Raw genomic sequence first — 19,843 nt, 5'->3', positions numbered from 1 at the left:
CACATATACACACACACCTGGGTTGCACACACTGTGTGTATATATATATATATATGTCTGTGTGTGTGTGTGTGTGTTTATAAAGCTGGGTGATTTGCAGCCTGTCCCCCTCGCTCAGCCCAACCCACCTCACTGTTGTGGGGAAAATAGGAGGATGAAGAAGTATTAGGTATTTTCGCTGCCTTGAGTGGACCAAAGATATAGATATCTAAAAAGCAGGATATAATAATAATAATATTCAAATATATATAACCACCCATCCAGTGTATATGACTCGGGTCGCTTACAAACCATTAAACATAAAAAGAGCAGTACAACAAGTTAGAAACAAGAAAAAACAATATAAAAGCATATTTAAAAAGCCATCAGCATTTGAATAACACACACAGAAAGACACTGTTCCTTGGACAAAGTGAAACAAAGTGAGGCCTCTCCTCCGTCGCCATCTCGCTCACAGGATGTTTCCTCCCTTCCCTTGTTTCCCTTTCTTCAGATGTAAGTCCAGATGGAGCACATGGACGTCGGAGGGCAGATACACCCGATCAGGCGGCCTCAGCCTTGGGGAAAGCTGATCCGGCTGGGGGTGGAACAAGCTGAGCCCCATGTCTTGTTGCTGAAGAGAGAGTGGACGATTGGAAGGAAGAAAGGTACGGTGCTGAGAAGGGTTGGATGTGTGAAGTGTAAGTTGTAGCGCAGCCAGAGGTTGTAAGTGTGGTGCCCAGTCCTTGGCCAGAAAGTTACATAAAAATTTATTGGTGTCCCCTTGTGAGCACTGTGCCCCAAACATTCCTATGGATGTGGCTTTAAAGGCAGAAAGGATTAAGAATCAGATTTTTCCTGACAGCTTTTGCTCGCTTTGCGTGCTGTGTTTTCAACATATGTCTTTAAAACAAGACTAATGGGCAGAATTTTTTAGTGTATTTACTTGCATATTGCTTTGGTGTTTGTTCTCTGCTTAAGGCTTATTAGACCTGCCATTTTCTGAAGGTGAACAGGATTTGGGCGTACATAATGGTCAGTACAAATATGGTACTTAGCTCTTCCACAGGCTGAACATTCACACTGATGTAAATCCAACATGATTTACCAAGTCTGATTTTGTGGCGGGGGTTCTTAAAATAATAGTCCCCTGCCTTTGGAGGTGGGAGTTTTGGATTTGGTTCGTGTGTGCGCATTGTAAGGCAACAGCAAATCTTTTGAACAAAAATTGCCTCCTAGGAAGCTTTGAAAGAGGATCCCACAAATTTTTGGAGAATGGGCCTGCAAAAGGCTTTTGCTTCATTGAGACGGAGATGGTTAATCCCTGAGGCAAATGCTTAGCTAGTACAAGCTTTTAAGCTTTTATATTCTAATGCAGCCTTTCTCAACCTTTTCACCCTGGAGGAACCCTTGAAATATTTTTCAGGCCTCGGGGAAGGAACCCCTGCACATTCAGGCTCAAATACAGGCCAGAAGTTACAAAATTATTATATTGGTATCATGGGTAGGCCTCTGTGTGTGTGTGTGTGTGTGCATTAACAGTGTTCTTAAACTAAAAACAAAGAATGAAACTTACCTCTTTCATGTGAAGTTGCCCAAATTTGAAATACTTTTTTAAATAAATCGTGATCTCCCAGGGAACCCCTAGGGACCTCTCACGGAACCTTGGGGTGCCACAGAAGCCTGGTTGAGAAACCCTGTTCTAATGACTGATAAAAATAGAATCTTAGCTTGTTAGCTTTCAGTCCAAAAGACACCTTAGCAAAGCACTTGACTGAGTTGCCTAGTTCAAGACCCTCATCCGGGTGCTTCCTGGCTGTGTTCATATGTGATGGTGAACCATGTTTCAGTGAGACATGCCCAAGTTTTTATTTATTTTTATTTATTTATCAGATTTGCCACCGCCCATCTCTTCCCACCACTCTGTTAGAAGAACCCATTCTGAACCTTCTCCTCCATATATCTGGGAGAAGATCTTTTGCAGCATCTTTTTTCAGTTTCTCTTCTTGTGTTATCTGAACATAGTGGATCCCAGTTATGATCATCTTCAAAAGGAGCCACCTTCAAATGGTTGGTTAAACATCCAGCTTGTTTAAAAATGGAATTCCTTTCCACCAAGCCTAAGACTCGAGGAAACTGAAAGTAAATCCTGCAAAAGTTCTCCACCCACCTGCACAGGGAAAACCCTAGACTTGCAGTCTTAAAACTGATGGTCCTTCCCAACAGGTGGTTTTGAAATTATGTGCAAAACGGTCTTTTTGTTGAGTGATGGGAGGAGGCTCTATCATATGGGTGAAACTTTCAGGGGAAGCTAGCAAATTTAGGGATGTTCCTTTTTTCTCTCTCCAAGGTTGTGATTTATCTTTTCCGGGCAATAAATTGGTGTCTGGCGATCACTGTAAAATAACAGTGGATGAAAAATCTGGTCAGGTTTCACTACAAGATACCAGGTCAGTGCTCCAATCCTCTTCTGTGCTTCTGTGGATGAAAACATTTCTTGTAGGGCTCTCCTTGTAGGGCTTGATTTTTCTGTGTCCCTTTGGAAATGAGCTGGGTGGATGCGCTCCATTGTATTAATAGTGGCATGAACAGACGTTGTCAGCTGTAGAGAGAAGACCAGTGACATCTCAAAAGAGGTTTCATTTTGCAGCATAAGCTTGGGTGAACTAGCAGAGTAAGAGTTGGGCAGTAGAGTGGGTCTCAACCCCAGTGAGACTCAACACACAGCCACGTTGAGAGTAGACCCTTAACAAACACCGGGGATTTTTAACACCTTCACTGATAAGGTACTTGTAATCTGTCGCATGACCTCCCCGCCTTCTCCCTGCACCCAGCCTTTTCCCCCATTGAAATCCAACATTGGTGGCCAGTCTGTTGCATCAGAGAGAAAAATACATAATTTGTAGAAAAAGGAAAAAAATATAATTTGTGTTGGGAAAGGTGCTAATGGACTCCTCCTGATTTGGGGAAGTAGAGTGAGATGGCACTTCTAGACGGCGATGGCCTGTTCTCCCACAGGGCCTTCCATCGCCACGCTCTGCAGGACTTCATTTCTCACCTAAGCAGCAGCCTAGCCTTTTTTAGCAATCCCCACGGGTGGGTCCAGACTGGCAGACCCCAAAACCTCTTTGCAGAAGTAGCTTATTGACGCTTGGCTACCCCTCCCCTCTGTAATCCCACCTATGTTGTCTTACCTCCCTTTGCAGCACTAATGGAACAGTTATTAATAAGCAGAAGGTGGTGAAGAAGCAGACTTGCCCTTTACAAACTGGAGATGTGATCTATGTTGTTTACAGGAAAAATGAGCCAGAAAACAGTAAGAGAGTCTTCCCCCCCCCCCCTTAACAGCTTCATCCAATAAGAAGGGTGGGTCAGCGCAGCCATTTAATTGTGGAGTCCTTCAACTTGTTGGGCTGCAGCTGTTGTCATTCCCTGGCATTATATCCTGGCTCAGCAAGTTATGGGAAGGTGGAATAAGCATGTTTGGGGAGAAATCCATCTTTTGGGCCAAGCGTTCTTCCATTTACTTCCTGCGAACGAAAACCTAACGCTTAACAGAGAAGGGAAAAGCCAAAATGGAACAAGATGAAAACAGAAGCTGCCTATCAAAATTAATTAACAGCATTCCAGTCCGATAGACAAGTCCTGTTTTTCAGAAAGTTCCAGGCCATTTCCATCACGAGAGATTGTGGGGAGGGTGGGAAGGTGGAATCGATCCAGAGAGGAGTACGAGTCATTGGACAACTTATCTCAGGTACAGGTAGACCTTGGCTTACGACCGTTCATTTAACGATGGTCCGAAGTTAACGACGGCCTCGGATGCCACAAAACGTCGCATCACCCCACCGTAGTCACATGATCGCATTTTGGGCACTTGGCAACTGGCTCGCATTTACGACTGGTTGCAGCACATGATTGTGTTTTTTGACTTTTTTGCCCTTTTCCGCCCCAGTTATTGTGGTCAGCGGGAATGGTAGTCCAAAGTATCTGGAGGAGTACCAGTTTGTCGGCCCTTGCTTTGACCATTGCCCCATGTTGGCTCAACGGAGCCTTCAACTCTTGACAGTTGGCCTAGTGCTTGGTTCCCACTCCATGCTATATTATCAACACAGATTACAGGACCCCTGGTGGCACTCACCTGTTTGGGATGCTCAGATGAAAGAACCCTCATTGGGTTCAATGGGGTGACCAGATTTACTCATGGCTAAGGCAGTGGCTGGGCCCCACTAATGTGCTGAAGAACAAACTACCCAATCCCATTTCAGCTCAGTCGGGTTTGTCGTGTGAACCAGCCACTGCCTTTTGTGTGGTGTCAGTTGGAGAGGGCAGGGAGATGAGCCGTCCTTTCTCAGTTTCTTTGAGCAACAACAAATTGGAAACAGAGAAGAACAGGAGGGAGGCATTTGCACCTTGCTTGGTAAGAGTTTACAAGGAAGTCCATTTTGCTTTCCATATTGAGTTCAACCATCTTCTCTTCTTTCAGACGTTGCATACCTATATGAATCTTTGCACCCCAAAAAGGATGCAGCTAATGAGCCAGGAGGTGAGTAAAGTCTAATAGCATGGAAGAATTCAGCCATTGCCCCACCAGAAAGCATTTCAGCTCCTCGACGATCTCCTGGCCTGGTTGAGGTAGCACCACTCACTCCCCATCTCCCCATCTCCAGAAGCCAAGGTTGAAAGTGCATGCCACACAACCAAAGATACCTCAAGTACCAGAGAAAGCGACGATGGGACCTCAATGGCATCTCTGCCACCAGCTTCTCAGACCAGCTATGAAGAACCACAGCCATCCACTTCGACGTTGAACCTCTTTGAAATTGTTCCTACCTCTTCCACGGAGTCCGTGTCCACTGAGAAGGCGAACCCCTCAATATCTGGTAAAGGCTGGGCCCCTTTGGCCCAATGTTGAATCATCACTTGAGGGTGACCATAGTATTCCTGGAGGAGGAAGGGGATGAACAGGCAAAGATTGGCTCAGGAAGCAGAGAAAGAGAGCTGTTCTTCTTCAAAGAGTGTGCTCTCTGGAGCGATCTGGTTGCTTCGGAAGTTCTCTTACCATGACCATCTCCTTTTCTGTGTCTTCAGGATCACAACCATGCGCTGTTATTTCTGCACCTGCTTTGCTTACCTTGGTACCATCTGGACCAGAGGCATTGCTCGCACTCAGGCAGCCTCTTGTAAATACAGAAACTTCTGATGCTTCTTTGAGGGACACAGAGAAAAGAGCACTGGCCATGCTAGAGCTTTCAGGCAGGGAAGAGAAAGAAGAAGATTCCTTCCAGCCTGCCAGGAAGAAAATCAAGAGAGGTTAGTATATGACAAATGTTTTCCTTGTTCTGCAGTGAGAGATTTGATACCTTCCTAGCATCAGCGCACAGCCCTTAGATCACAGTCATTTCCCCTTCCCCAAAAACAGATGTGTGCCTCCACACCTATCAAACATCACCCCTTTGGTTTTGTATTTCTCATTCTCGTCTCTGTTGCCACCTCTTTGTTCTTTCGTGGTCCACAGCTCCTAGTCAAACTTCCATCACAGCAGCTATCGTGTTCTTCTGCCATCTGTGGCCAACCTTACCTAATGTTGCAAATTCCCTGTGACATTACAACAGCTCACCCATTGGTTGTTTGACTATGTCAAGTCATTCACGGCCAGGTTGAGGTTAAGTGTAGTATCAGGCCAGTGGGTCCCCTTTAACTGCAGTAATCTTGCCATTCGTTGGGTTGGAAATGGCCTGGAGGACCTTTCATGCCAACCAAGAAGAAACCAAGAAGAATTGAGGTCTCGGCTCTAGATGTCTCCAGGAACTGGCCTTGTAGCCATCTTACTTCTGGGTTCTTCATGCAGTGAGTGGCATTTGCATGTGATCTCTTTCCTTACCTCTAGCTCAACATGCTTAGCCTGGCAAATTTTCAAGCTGAGTTTGGTCCCAGCTCACACTGAAACGCAGGTCTTCTGTCCTTCCCAGGTTGGAATATAGGCACGGGATGAGAATGTTTCTCTGCCCCTTTTAAAGAACTGCCCTCATTTCTGTTGCCAACAACCAACCTCTTGATTGTTGAGCAACAATGTGTCGGGTTCCATGCTGTCTCTTCCCTGCATGCCTTCCCCAATGTGACATAAGCACCTTTCTTGCAGATGGCGATGCCAGGTCTGCCCTTCAGCTGATCCCTCCAGACGAATGTGCAATGAACACTGACCCTGGAGGTGCCAAACCAGCCACCATGAAGCCAGACAAAATGGGAGAAAGCCTGAGCTGCATCATCTGCCAGGAACTGCTCCATGACTGTGTCAGGTATAGGTGGATGGATGGGTGATCACGGACTAAGATAGGAGGGATTAGTCCATATGAGCTGGTTGGCTGCTGAAGGCCCGTGTGGTGAAAAACATAAAGTGAAGCAGATTGGATGGTAGGAAAATGCTGGACTAGCTCATGTTCTCCCCAGTGGGGCTTCAAAGAGAGGTGGCCTTTGTCAGGAGGATAGCTGAGAACCGTGTTCATGCCTCACCTTCGTACCCATGGGATATGATTGAGAGTAAACAAGAATGCCCTGCTGCCTCTATTTTTCTTGAACGTAAAGCCCGAGAGCCAAATACCTGGTGGATTAAACTCAAGAAGTGGAACTCATTTTTCTTACAAGGGACCAGTCAGTTGTCCTGGGTTGCCTGGTGACCCATAGAGCCTCGTAGGGCAAATGCTGTTCACTGAGGTCTAAAGCAAGCAACTGGTGACTTCTGAATGTTGCTGAACCACAACTCGCAGATTCTAGAGGAAGCAGGCTGAATGGAGAGTAGTAGCTCAGGCATATTTGGAATGCCACAGGTTCCCAACTATGAATCAAGGCTTAAACTTTGCACTCGTTTGTTCTCTTGGCTCTCTCTCCTCCTTGATGACTCCCATCCCATCAACAGTCCCACCTCTTTCTTCACTTGGATTGTATGTCCAGTTTTGGTCCTTGGTCCTTCTTCTTTTAGCTCTGTTAGGTTCTGGCTTTCTCATCCCACTTCCTGTAGGCACTTACTACCCCTTCCTTTCCAAGCCCCAGCTTCCCACCCATGTGTTCCAATGCTCCTTTGCTCTGTGGCTACTTCCTACCCCCTCATGGATCAGTCTCCCTTGTTGCATCAGTTTCTTGAGCCATGGAACATTCTGAAACAGGCCTCCTGGCTCAGCCAATCGGTTTCCAATTTCACTGTCATGTGGACAATGCAGGAGGCATTCCTGGTTAACCACCAAGTTATATATCAGCCACATTGTGAGAGCCAGGGTGGTGTAGTGGATATGGTGTTGGGCCAAGACGCCTCCAGTAATGAAATGTGTAGAAGCAAGACAGAGAAAGCTCCAGATGTCCTCAACCCAGTGCCTATTTTGGTTGTGAAAATTAAATACGCACTCCACTGTACAGACTATGAGATGAACATTGATTAACATGTAACTGTTCCCTCCTTTCACTTTGCCTAGCTTTCAGTGAATTAGCAGTGTATACCCACTGCAGGGACGCGGTGGCGCTGCGGGTTAAACCGCTGAGCTGTCGATCGGAAGGTCGGCGGTTCGAAACCGCGCGGCGGGGTGAGCTCCCGTTGCTCGTCCCAGCTCCTGCGCACCAAGCAGTTCGAAAACATGCAAATGTGAGTAGATTAATTGGTACCGCTTCGGCGGGAAGGTAACGGCGTTCCGAGTCGTCATGCTGGCCACATGACCCGGAAGTGTCTATGACAACGCCGGCTCCAAGGCTTAGAAACGGAGATGAGCACCGCCCCCTAGAGTCGGACTCGACTGGACTTTACATCAAGGGAAACCTTTACCTTTACCTTTTACCCACTGCCAGATTTTTTTTAAAAAAAATAATTGATTATTTTTGAAATTTGAATTAAGCAGAACATCAAAAAGAAGAAAACAAATGAGGGAGGAAACAAGAATGAAAGGAACAGCGACAACAAAAACACGCAGGTGCATGCCCACATGGAATTTTAAGGAGAAATACAAAAATTTTAAACCTCCGCATTCAATATATAGCTGGCCAGAAGGATATTTATATAGATGAAGGTAACCTGTTGGGAAATTCTTTGTTCACATAGCTGGGAAACGAAGACTAAATTGAAATAAATAATCCTTAGTTGAACGATTTAAGACCCTGGGGGTAAATTTAGCTACTGACACTTCCTACATTTCAAATAGCATTACTCCCAAGAAGGATATATAGTTTAATGTTCCAGGATCTGGCAATACAAAAACGATTCGCGAGTTTCCAGCTTCAGGTATCTTCAGGCATGTTGAGATCCGAAGTTAAGAAAACAGCTGAACTGTTCTGAGAAGAGTGATGGCTTATTGTCCAATAATGGAACACCTGCAGACCAAATCAAGGCTCTTCTGGAGTATTTTATGGTATCTTCAGCTTGTATTGGGCCCAAGGGATCCACGAGTGACATCGGACTTCCATGTCATAGCAATTCCTAGCCATATAACTTGTCATTTTATTTTTCACCTTTTCTTCTCCATTGGCCAAGGAAACTCCAAAGGGTCTAAAACTTACATTCTTTGATGATCCGAGATAATTGAGACTGTTGCCTATGCTAGGTTGGGTCTTGTCCTGCGAGGGATGGTTTAGAGATTAGGAACAAGTTTTGTGTTTTGTCATAGCTGTTTGGTGGCCTAATTCAAACCGTGTTTTGCTCATATGGAAGTGACAACAGTGATCATTAAACTAAATGGGCACAGGCGAAAAGGAGAAGAAACACGTAAGCCAAGAGTTTCCAACCAGTCCTGGGTGACTTGCTGTGGTGGTGTGTGGGAATGGCCTTGGGAGACAGAAGAAAGACTGGCAGCTGAGGCAATGGGTCTTCTTCCTGTCTCCCAAGGTCATCCCCATCCACCATCACCCTTGCAAAACTGGAAATTTTGCAACTCAGGGCAAGTGGTGGTTTTTTAAGATCTCTGTTCCTAGAAGTAAGACTATGGAGGATTGAGAATAAACTGTGGGCTTCCATTACTGCTTTCCTCCCCTTCCTGCATTTTGTTTAATGAACAGTATCTTGGTTTGATTGAATTATAGTTCTGTGGTGAGTTGCCAAGCTCCAGATTGACGGATTCATCCAAAGCTGGGTAACAAAGCTTGTGGGGGTGTGCTCAACCCTCCAAATGACTTTTAGGGTCAGAAACACCACTGACCAGTCACTTCCTACTTCGTTTCACTCTCACCTTTTTTCCCATCTTCCTGTCTTCAGTTTGCAGCCCTGCATGCACACTTTCTGCGCTGCTTGCTACTCAGGGTGGATGGAGCGTTCGTCTCTCTGTCCAACTTGCCGCTGTCCAGTGGAACGTATCTGTAAAAACCATATTTTGAACAACTTGGTGGAAGCATATCTCATCCAACACCCAGGCAAGTGGGGAACACGGAATCTGCAAGCATTTTTGTCATTGCAACGCTAGCGTTATTTCTTTTCATTACTACAATTTAGCGCTGCATGCACAGAGGTACGGTAAACCCTTGCATCCACTGTTTTGCACTCTGAGACGACTGAAGAAAGGAAAAGACGCTAGGAAAACATTGGAATGTACTGTCAGGCCATTGATAGCTGCCTGAACTGAAAGCGATTTCTTCCCAAGTATAAATCTCGCAGAGTTCTCTTTAGCGAGATTTGTTAAGATGAAAGTAGGAGTGTTGCAAGAATTCCAGCAATTCAACTGTTTTCAATTAAGAAGCAATATATTTCTGGATACATCGAAGTGGGGGGCTTTCTGAGACTTTTCTTCACAACCTTCTGGTGGAGCAGTGAAGAGACAGGTCTCTATTCTGATATGGGGGGGTGGAGTCTGCTGCTGAGAGTTGGTTATACATAAATCCTTATCAGTCTGAGAACCAACTCATATAGTACTATGTATGCAATTAGTGCTGATACTCCTGAGTAGAGCTTTAATAGGGCAAACGAATTAAAAGTTTGTATATAATGCTTCATGGAAAGGTGTCTTTTTTGAGGAGGAGTTTGAAGTTTCTCTCCTGGCGGTGCTAGAAGGAAAATACAGAAGCATCTCTTTCAAGGACTGTTTGCGGCCAAGAAGAAACTATGGAACATGTTCTTCTCCAGTGTAGTTTCTGTGGAGATACTTGCAGCTCATTCATTCATTCATTACTTGTAAGGATACCAGGCTGCACAAATCAGCTTCATACCCCTGAATAGTCTGTATTTTTCTTCTGGCACAGCTGGAGGGAGGGAACTGAAAGGTGCCAGGTTCTCATAGCCTGGAGGGACCACCCTGGGATACTGTCGGCCTTACCAGGCAGACCAGACAGGAAACACAACCAGATAAACTAATTTTACTTTATTGTAAGGCTACAGTAGCAGAATCTTGCAAGTCTGAAAGTATAATCCTCCCCCCCACCTCCTTTACCACCCAAGAAACTAGAGAGGGTCCCTTCTGAGCCTCTTGCCCCACCCACTATGCAGCTGCAGGCTATGCTGTCCCTAGGCAGCATCTCTTGGCCCAGTCTCCCAAGGTCATTCCCACATACCATTATATCACCCTCCCTTTCAGACTCATCCCCCCCATCTCCTTTACAGCCCAAGAGACTAGGGAGGATCCCTTCTGAGCTTCTTGCCTCCCCACTATCCAGCTGTGGGCAATGCCGTCTCTTATTTGACCATTCCCTTGGCCCAGTCTCCCAAGGTCGTTCCCATACACCATAAGGAACAATTCTATGCTTGCATCTTCATGAAAACGGAAATCCCTTCCTTGTCTTTGTAGATAAGTGTCGTAATGAAGAAGATATCCAAAGTATGGATGCCCGGAACAAAATCACTCAGGACATGCTTCAGCCGAAGGTGCGACGGTCCTTTTCAGATGAAGACGGCAGTTCAGAAGACCTGCTGGATCTCTCAGATGCGGACAGCGAATCCTCTGATATTAGGTGAAAAACCATGTGGGCAGCTCAATACGTTTCGCAGGGCAGTCCCGCAACCCGTTGATGTCCTCAATTTGTGCGCAATATTCATAAAGCCACTATTTACTGAAGCTTGGCTGAGAAAATGGTGGTTTGGCAGAAGAGCGCAGGGTGGTCCGAGGGATGGCACCAGATCTGAATCAAGGTTCTCCATCCTGCAGTGCCAGGGAGTGGCTTATGATCTCGGAACAGAAATAAAAATGGGGAAACGAAAGAGTCCAATTGGAGTCTTGCAGCCTGAATTCCTGGGTGTTCCAGCCAAGGATGTCCAGCTCTATTTGCATGGCCTTAATCCCTTCATTAAAAGGTTTATCTACTCCAAAGTGGGCAGTCCACATGTAGGACATGAAAATAGTAGTCTTCCACAGACATAATATTCTTCATCCAGTCTTTTAATTCCCATTGAAAACCCTTGTGTCTTGTAACAGTGGGTTCCACAAATCAATTAGGTACTGAATGAAGATGTCCTTTGGGGGTGGGGGGAGGTGAGCAGTTTATCCAGACTCTCCTGCCAGTTTCATCAGGTGACCATGAGTTTTAGTATTACGAGAAAAGTGGGGAAGGACATTCCCTGTGGGGAATAAACACACAGTGAAGTCTCGCTGGACAAGGACACACACACTGGCAAATGAAATTGCTGCTCTCTGGCTTAATGCAATGATGGACGAGTTAGACTTCAAGGTGACGTGAGGCTTTTTGGGCTGGAACAGGACTTATTCGTGTCAGTCTCAGGAACATGACTTTCCTTCTTTGCAGTCAGCCATATGTCTTATGCCGGCAATGTCCAGGTTATCGGCAAATCGTCCCACCTCTAGCCTCTCCAGACCAGGAAGGAAAAACAGAACCTGGGCAGGTCCCTGGAGATTCCCCATCAACCTCTTCCAACTTTCCGACAGGTCAGAGCATCCAAGAGTTATATTCAGGGGCTGGCTAAGTGAGGTGTACCTTCCCATGCTGGCTGGGGAATTCTTGGGGCTGAAGTCCACACATCTTCACGTTGCCAAGGTTGAGAAACACTGTTCTAGAAGCTAATCCATTCTGGGAAAGACTTCACCCAGGGTTTGGTCCCCAGTTTCCTTGTCTCTCCCCGTCAAGTGTATCCTACAAGGAGGCTAATAATTCAGAGAGGAAATTGCTTTCAACCCATTGTCCATTGGCCTCAAGAACCTCTTTGGGATCCTCTGTTCACTAATCCTTTAGCTCAAGGGAGGACAACTTGAATTCTGTTTGAGGGTGGAATTCTTGGAGGTAGTTTGCGACCTTCTTCTCTCCAACACCCCAGTTGTCCTGTCTCCCAAGATGAAAGGACAGATGGAGACCTGACTTGATCTCTCAGGGAAGGGCTTTGAAATTCGTGGAGGGTGCATTAAGTTAGCTGAGATGTACAGTGCTTAGGATCTTTTGGGGATCAAAGTGGTATGCAAATATGATAAATAAATGAAGGGGTAGACGTGGTCTGCAGGCCATTTGCCTTTCCTCTTGAATTCTCCTACTTTGACTCTCAAACCTTCTGCCTTTAGATTAGTCACTGAGCTTCAGCCCTTAACTGTGCTGGAGGGCAGGGAGGAGGGCATACTTTAGCTTCTATGGAGTCTCTGAGTAAATTTTCCTGCAAGGATGACCTCCATCTCCTGTTCTGTACACCCCCTTTGCCTGTTCTCCATGCATCATTTCTCCCAACGCAGCAGTCCAGGAATACATCTGCCCATCTCAAGGAAGCCACGTGTTCTGCACTTGCTGTTTCCAGCCGATGCCGGACCGCAGAGCGGAACGGGAACAGAATCAGCACATCGCCCCACAGCAATGTAAGCAAGAGGGCCCTTTGGAAGCATGTGGGCATTTCAGCCTGTTCCGTGCCAGTGGTGTTTCTGAGGAGGGTTCCGAAGTGAGACAGTCAAAAATATTTACAAAGCTGGGGTCCCTTGAAACTTTTTGGAAAGATTTGACACTCCCCACTATGGTTGGTGAGGAATGGTTGGTGAAATTGACAGATCTTGCTGAGACGGATAAACTAACTTCTTAGGTTAGAGAAAAGACGTTGTCTGCATTTATCGGTGACTGGAAACCCCTTAAGGGCTTTTTGCGTGAAAATGAAAAAAAACTGAACTTGTGATCTATGGCTTTGACGATTAGACAGGTTGGATTATAGAAAGAAGAGTATTTTGATGTAACTTTAAAGAGAGAGGTTAAAATATAATTGTACTTATAACTACTATGAAGAAGATCGGAAGCCACTGCTTTGGATCTTTTTTCTTTCCTTTCTGTTTTTCTTCAACTGTTTTCTTTTCTTGCACTTTTGCCTTCTCTTTGCTTTCCTTTTCTCTTTTCTTCCTTACTTTATATTAGTTTGTATTTGCTTTTTTAAAAAGAAGATAAAAGCTTTGATAAAAATTAGATAGATAGAGATAAAAGATAGATAGAGGAAGATAGAGATAGTTTTTGGTGTGAGTGGCTAGATTCAAAAACTTTTTTGGGGGGGTCCTTTTTTTGCTGTTTTAAGTCAAGATTTATTTATTTCTTTATTTACAGTCAAAGACCAATAATTAAAACTACATCAGATAAAGAAATCTGTTTTAAAAGTCGATTCATTTTTACAAGATGCCCAGCTATTATATGCACAATGCTCTTTGAGATTAAAATGTGCTTGAAGATACCTTGGGCACATCCAGTCTTCAGAGGCAAAGAAAGAGTCCTTCCCTCTTAAAAGAAGAATTTATATTTGACCAGCTTCCCACAACATAATCTCTCCAGATGTCTTGAACACCATCATGGCTGGTCAGCCCAACTCCATAGAAGCCTTTCCTCCTCCCTTCTCCTCCATCTTGCTGTTTTCTATTCCCCACCGGGCAATTCCTTCTTGGCTGCCATTTTGGGGTGCTGCTGCCTTTCTGCTCACTTCCGACATCCCATAAACAGCCTTTTCCAGCATCCGGCTGCACAAGAGGAAGACGATCTGGCCTTTCACACACTGAAGACAATGAATGTTTCTGGGTCTTTTTTAAGTGATGGCTGAAGGGGATTTTTCAATCCGCTGCCGCTTCTTCAGCAAAAAATTGAGGCAGCGGCTTATTTATTTATTTTTTTCCTTTCCGTCTTCACAGGCTCCATTTGTCTGCAGCCTTTCTGCCATCTGTACTGGGGATGTCCTCGGGTGTCCTGCTTTGGCTGTTTAGCACCATTCTGTGGTATGATCCTGTTGGCAATATCCTTCCCTTCCCCCTCGTAAAAAAGCCCAGCAGAATAAAACTCTTTTGTAATTTATTGACGTTTCTGATATTCTTTCGCTCCTCTGGGTCCGGCCTGTCTTCTGCAAGAGGCAATTGGCTTCCATGAGTAAGTCTTTTCAGTAGATGAAAATAGATAAATGAAATAAATTGAGTCCCCGTTCCTTAGTCTAGAATATTATACCAGTGGCTTCTGTGTTGGGAAATTGCAGCATAATCCTAAGGGTTCCTGTCTATTTCACAAGAGACAGTGAATACTCTGAAGCTCCTTCAGGGCAGAGCGCGATTCCATCTTCACTTGGATTTTATATTTATTCTCGTATTTATATTTTTAGACTGTAACTTAGGCTTAGATGTTTTTATTACCATTGTTATTGTAAACCGCCCTGAGTCCCCTGTCAGGGGGGGATTGGACGGTGATATAAATTTAAATAATTAAATAATTAAATAATGTACTTTATTTTTGTTTCTTTCTTAACAGAAATCAACCTTGGTGACAAGTGTTTAGACGGAGTTCTTAACGGCAATAACTATGAATCAGATATTCTAAAGGTATGGTCAGTTTCAAAAAGAGCTTTTTTGAGAAGCTTTTGGGGCCCAGACAGATGAGCATTTTGTGAGAACATCTGGCCTCCCCTCGGTGCTTTAACCATTGCTTCGATGGGGGCAGGGAGTCGTTGAAAAATTGGAAACTGTATTCTGTCGCTGAAAACATGGGCAAAAAAGCAGTCATCTTCAGACCTTTTTAAAATGACATCCTGCAGACAGTTCTGACTTGCTGCACAGTCAAAGCCATCCTGTTATGGTCACACTGAGTCAGTCTCAACTCCTGGTGACTGCAGGAAGAAGTTTGTGTAGTTTTCTTGATAACATTTTCAGAAATGGTTTGCTGGTACCTTCTTCCTGGGGCTGAAAGAGAGGGACTGGCCCAGAATCCCCAAGCTGGCTTTCACGCCTAAGGCAGGACTAGAACTCACCACCTCCCAACTTCCAATCAAGTGCCTTTAACCACTAGCCCGAACTGCCTTCCAGCTTGCTGTTAAATCCCAGATTGGCCATGTCTGGGTTTTTGTCATCCCTTTTGAATCAAGAGCAGGGCAGTGATGAAGTTTAGGAGGCCTTTTGCTCCTAGTGACATTATTTCCATGTGGCCACTCTTAGCCAGAATCAGTTTCCTTCAAAAAGGGTGAAATTCTGGACATTTGATTCACAAAACTCTAATGCACTTTCCCTGTCGTTGGTCAGTCCGTCCGTCCTTCCTTCCTTCCTTCCTTCCTTCCTTCCTTCCTTCCTTCCTTCCTTCCTTCCTTTCATATCCTATCTGATATATTGGGGACTGTCACCCTCATAATTCTCACACCTTCCCCAAGAGTCTAAAGGCACTTTCAAATCTCCGCTTGATGTCCGTTCGAATTTTTGAATTTTTGAATTTTACATTTCTCCTCTTCTAGGATTACTTGCAATCCAAGGGGTCGACATGGAAAAACATGTTGAACGAAAGCCTCCTGGCGCTTCAAAAAGGAACTTTTATTTTACCAGGTAAACCTTGATCCCTTCCAACCACGTATTTCTCCGAGACTTTTCTCTGCATTCTGCTTCTGCTTAATCCAGGTATTCCGATGGTCTCAGGCCCGCAAGGGTGCATCCTAAGCCCAGCCCATCACACCGAGATTTGCCACCTGCTGAGCCTCTTCCTAGGGGATTGTCCTGCAAAGGACTATTTCCTTCATAGCCCACAACCCCAACTTCCTCTTTCAGATTACCGAATCACGGGACAAACGGTGCTTTGTTACTTTTGCGGCCTCCGGACTTTCCGAGAACTTGCTTATCAGTACAGGCAGAATATTCCTATTGTGGAATTACCAGGTATGGAAGGAAATCCAGGTGCTCGCTTGGGGATGCAATCTTGGATTAGTAACTTCCCTGGTTCCCCGCTGAGGAAGAATGGAAGATGGAAACATGTTTTACGAGGGGTCAGGATAGAGACGTGTTTCTCAACCTCAGCATTCCCCACCAGATTTCCCTGGCTTTTGATCGGTCTCAGCGATGCGTCAGTTCTGCGTTTGTTCTCTTTTGCAGCGGCTGTCACGTCCCGTCCCGACTGCTACTGGGGACGTAACTGTCGGACTCAGGTGAAAGCTCATCATGCCATGTGAGTGATCCAGCTTGAAGTTTGCAGACGGAGGGCGCAAAAGGGGTGCTTTCCCTGTTCTGGGGTGGATAGCATTCTGTGGCTAATCTGCTTATCAGGCTCCAGTCAATAGATGGGCGTGAATGGAAGCTTCTTGGCAGCCTGCCCCGGCTGTTTCCTTTGGTAGATTTTAGATATTAAGCTCAGTACTGGTAGCAGCGGTATGCCAAGCATTTTCAGCTGTTCCAGCCTTGGCGGAAATATTCTGAGCTCGAAATGGGTCTAGAATTGAAGAAGTGAATTAAGATGTGCCAAGTACTTGGAGGGCATTAATTAGGATATTGAGCTGCCTTGCTTCGTTGAAATCTCTTTCATGTGACGTTAAAAGAAATAGTAACTTTCTGTTCTTCGTTCTTTTTGTTATTTCAGGAAATTCAACCACATTTGCGAACAAACACGATTCAAAAACTGACAAGGATTCTTGGGGCGTTTAACCGGCCTCAGTACTTGTAGCTTGCAGGAAGGGCTGGGAAAATTAAACCGGCAACGCCGGCTTGACGATTTTTGCTTTGTTGTTCCCTCGTAACGGGGATTGGCAACTTTTTACATCAGGTACTCTGATGTGACAGCGTGCTTTCCCCCACCTCCTCCTCCTCCTCCTCCTTCTGCCACATTTCTGCTGCCCTGTTTTTCTGTTTGCCGCTTTTTTGAAAAGTGGTTTTGTTTTGAAAGCCCGAAAGGCACAGCCTGCCCCTGTTTTTCTCCTGGGCTTGAGCTGCAGTAGGAATATCAGGACTTGAAGAACAATGGGGCAGTCAAGGCTGAGAGGCAGAAATGGAACAATTCTCTGAACGTTGATTATGGAACAAAATGAGGCTTGACTGAGAAGGTGGGAAGGCAAAATAGGGCAAACCATGCCCGGAGAGAGGTGCCTTCGTGGCTCTAAGCGGGCAGCGCTGGGCATTTCAACAATTTCTTGGGCAACGCAGCGTCCTGCAGGAATTGACGGCCTGGTCCTCCTGACCCCCCAGTCAAAGATCCCAGCTGGATTGACCGAGAGCTATCCAAGACCAAGCACTGACTCCTCAAGGCAGGGTTTCTCAACCTTGCGTGGACCCCCAACTCCCAGAAATCCCCAGCTAGCCATTCTGGCTGGGGAATTCTGGGAGTTGGAGTCCACACGTCTGAAGGCGGCCAAGGTTGAGAAACCCTGCCTTAAGGTGTCCTGTCTTCTCTTGTCACGCTCCACCTGCATGTCTCAAATGTGTGCGCTGCTGTCCAAGCGGTGGAACTCTCATGGCCTCCTTCGATTGGAAAGTTCCAATTCTTTCATCCTTTTTTTTTTCCTACTCAACCCTTCTTCCCTCCCTAGATCCCCTTGTTGTTTTTCCCCCTGCCCGGTGATCTGAGTCCCCTAGGACTCCGACTGGTGCTGTCTTTGACTGAGTTTCATCTCCCCTGGCTTTCTGCTGGCTCCTCAAGAAGGTCTTCCCCCTGCAGATCCCGTTCTTTGCAGGCGGTAGTGATGCTTCAAAACAACTGTGCAGGTTTTTCCCCGCTTCTTACTAGCCTAGTTCCACTAGGAATTCTCTTTTGGTTTTGTTTTGTTTTTTTAAAGTCCCCTGATGATAAAGAAGACTTGAGGATGGAATGGAACAGGCATAATCAAAGTGACATTGAGGACTTTTCAGTAGCATTGCTAGCCATAGGACTTTAAGATGGGCGGCTTTTATCCTGGTCTCCCAATAGCTATTCCTTATCTGGGCTTTTTGTCCATAAAATGAAGCAGCAACATTAATTCTGGGGGTGGGTAGATGGAGGCGTAGGTCTCTGATTTATATATATATATATATATATATAATCATGGCACAGTGGCCTCTCTCTTTTTAAACCTGTCCTCTTGACTAACATCAAGAGCAATCACGCCACAGATAATTTACATAACCAGAATCTCTTTGGAAATGATCTGGGGCTGGCATACAGCTCTGCTGCCCCCACGGTTGGGCAGATTTTAAAACGAAAGCCCAGCGCAGCCTTTAGAAGGGTGGATAAAGATGAGCAAGCCTTTTTCCCTCATCTTAGAATTCCTAGGGTTAACTCAAGTAGCAATATCACTCTTCAGCAATACCCAAAATCATCTTTCTCCAACCTGCCGCCCTCTAGATGCATTGAATTCCATCTCCCAGAATCGTTAGGTGGCTTGATCAAGGCCGGGGGGCGGTGGCGGCTGAGCAAGTTGCCAGTTGCAGTTTCAACACATAGAAGGCATCAGGTTGAGGGAGGCTTCATCAATCCTGTTTTTGCACAGTCTTCCTGGCACTGGTTGCTTAAAACATTTGCATCTATGTACTGGTTCCATAGCCTGCCAGAATCATGTCTTCCTTTCTCGCAGTGTTTCTCAACCTCAGCTACAGCCTGCTGGGTGGGGGATTCTGGGAAGTTGAAGCCACACATCCTAAACTGGCTGTGGTTGAGAAACACTACTTTATAGTAACAGTGGGCACATTCCAATCCACTAAACTATGGGTTGCTGTCTCTGCCCTTAAAATCAGTGGGATTTAACAAAATAATGTGCAGGGCACAATCTAGAGAGACGAGTCCAATCTACATTACATTTTTACACACCGAAAGGACTATGAAGTAATGCTTCAGTGTCTTGAAGTGGTAATGCAGGGAGTGGTCCAAAGAGAAAGCAACAGGCCACTCCAGGATGTAATACCCTTGTAGTGTATTTTGAGGATGGGCTGGAAGGATTTATTCCTTCTCTGCAGACTTCAGTCTTTCGCTCCCAGCTTTAAAAATGTAGAGCTTCCAAGGCACGCTAACCAGGTCTAATCATGAGCTTGTTTAAATAAAAACTCACGTAACTGCTTAAGCAGCGGCTCCATTTATTCACAGACCGTGTTAAGTGGGATGTTGGAGACACTGTCTGTCTCTGAGACCTCCATGCCAGCTGCTGGAGGGTAAAAATAAAAAATAGGACCTCGCAGCCATCAGAGGAAAAATTCGCATTGACTGTTATTGCGGCAGGTGCAATTTTCCTGTCTCAGGAACGGAGAACCCAGGGGGCTGAAATCTGTACCGAGCCACGCCAACCTTTCCCAGGTTAGTTTTCGGATGGAAAGAGGGGTAATGCTTCTCCCCTTGCAAAATTGAAAAAGGGAGAGGAGAATTTGGCCCCCCTCCCTCCATTGATGCCCCTCCACTGCCATGGCCCTCAGTAGCCAAGCAAGATGTAAATAGTACAATTAAAAATAGCCCGCCTCCTTTCCCCAGCTAAATTTATTCCTTCCTCCCCCATTCCGATCAGAGATAAAACATGTTGAGCTTTTTTCTTGTACGCCAAAAAAAGTGGTGCTGAATGCTCCTTGGAGTTTGGAAGAAAGAAACATTCCAGTGTTGCTGGGCTTGAGGTCCATGTTTTATCCTTGGAAAACATTGAAATGCACAACGTTGGCGTTTTCTATTCCCCTTGCTTGTCTTCAGGTTTCAGCCCAGGCTGGCACGTAAGCCAAGGTTTGGTTAATTAAGGGAGGGGAGGACGGCCTTCAATGTGGCATTTCCGCTT

At 45.6% G+C, this 19,843-nt stretch overlaps 1 protein-coding gene across 1 annotated transcript; it reads left to right on the top strand.

Annotated features, from left to right (window-relative positions):
- The first annotated feature begins 463 nt into the window (after nucleotides 1-463).
- Nucleotides 464-19,150, top strand: CHFR (checkpoint with forkhead and ring finger domains). Its single transcript, XM_063315901.1, has 17 exons — nucleotides 464-647; nucleotides 2,330-2,429; nucleotides 3,186-3,295; nucleotides 4,463-4,522; nucleotides 4,647-4,859; nucleotides 5,068-5,289; nucleotides 6,119-6,275; nucleotides 9,206-9,360; nucleotides 10,725-10,887; nucleotides 11,677-11,816; nucleotides 12,606-12,725; nucleotides 14,022-14,105; nucleotides 14,626-14,696; nucleotides 15,596-15,683; nucleotides 15,903-16,010; nucleotides 16,224-16,296; nucleotides 16,705-19,150. The coding sequence occupies exons 1-17, from the start codon at nucleotides 506-508 to the stop codon at nucleotides 16,745-16,747; spliced, it is 2,049 nt and encodes a 682-aa protein (XP_063171971.1). The 5' UTR covers nucleotides 464-505; the 3' UTR covers nucleotides 16,748-19,150.
- The last annotated feature ends 693 nt before the right edge of the window (nucleotides 19,151-19,843 follow it).

This window comes from Candoia aspera, chromosome 15, assembly GCF_035149785.1.
Source record: "Candoia aspera isolate rCanAsp1 chromosome 15, rCanAsp1.hap2, whole genome shotgun sequence".
Classification (NCBI taxonomy): Eukaryota; Metazoa; Chordata; class Lepidosauria; order Squamata; family Boidae; genus Candoia; species Candoia aspera.
Note: the sequence above shows the minus strand (reverse complement) of the source record. Positions and strands in the feature narration are given on the sequence as shown.

What these genes read in the sequence shown, in the direction of transcription:
- CHFR (XM_063315901.1), top strand. Translation starts at nt 506, where the DNA reads ATGGAGCACATGGACGTCGGAGGGCAGATACACCCGATCAGGCGGCCT. An exon ending in CTCTTCCAACTTTCCGACAG is followed by an intron (nt 11,817 to 12,605) that starts GTCAGAGCATCC and finishes CTCCCAACGCAG; the next exon opens with CAGTCCAGGAATACATCTGC. An exon ending in GTGAAAGCTCATCATGCCAT is followed by an intron (nt 16,297 to 16,704) that starts GTGAGTGATCCA and finishes TTGTTATTTCAG; the next exon opens with GAAATTCAACCACATTTGCG.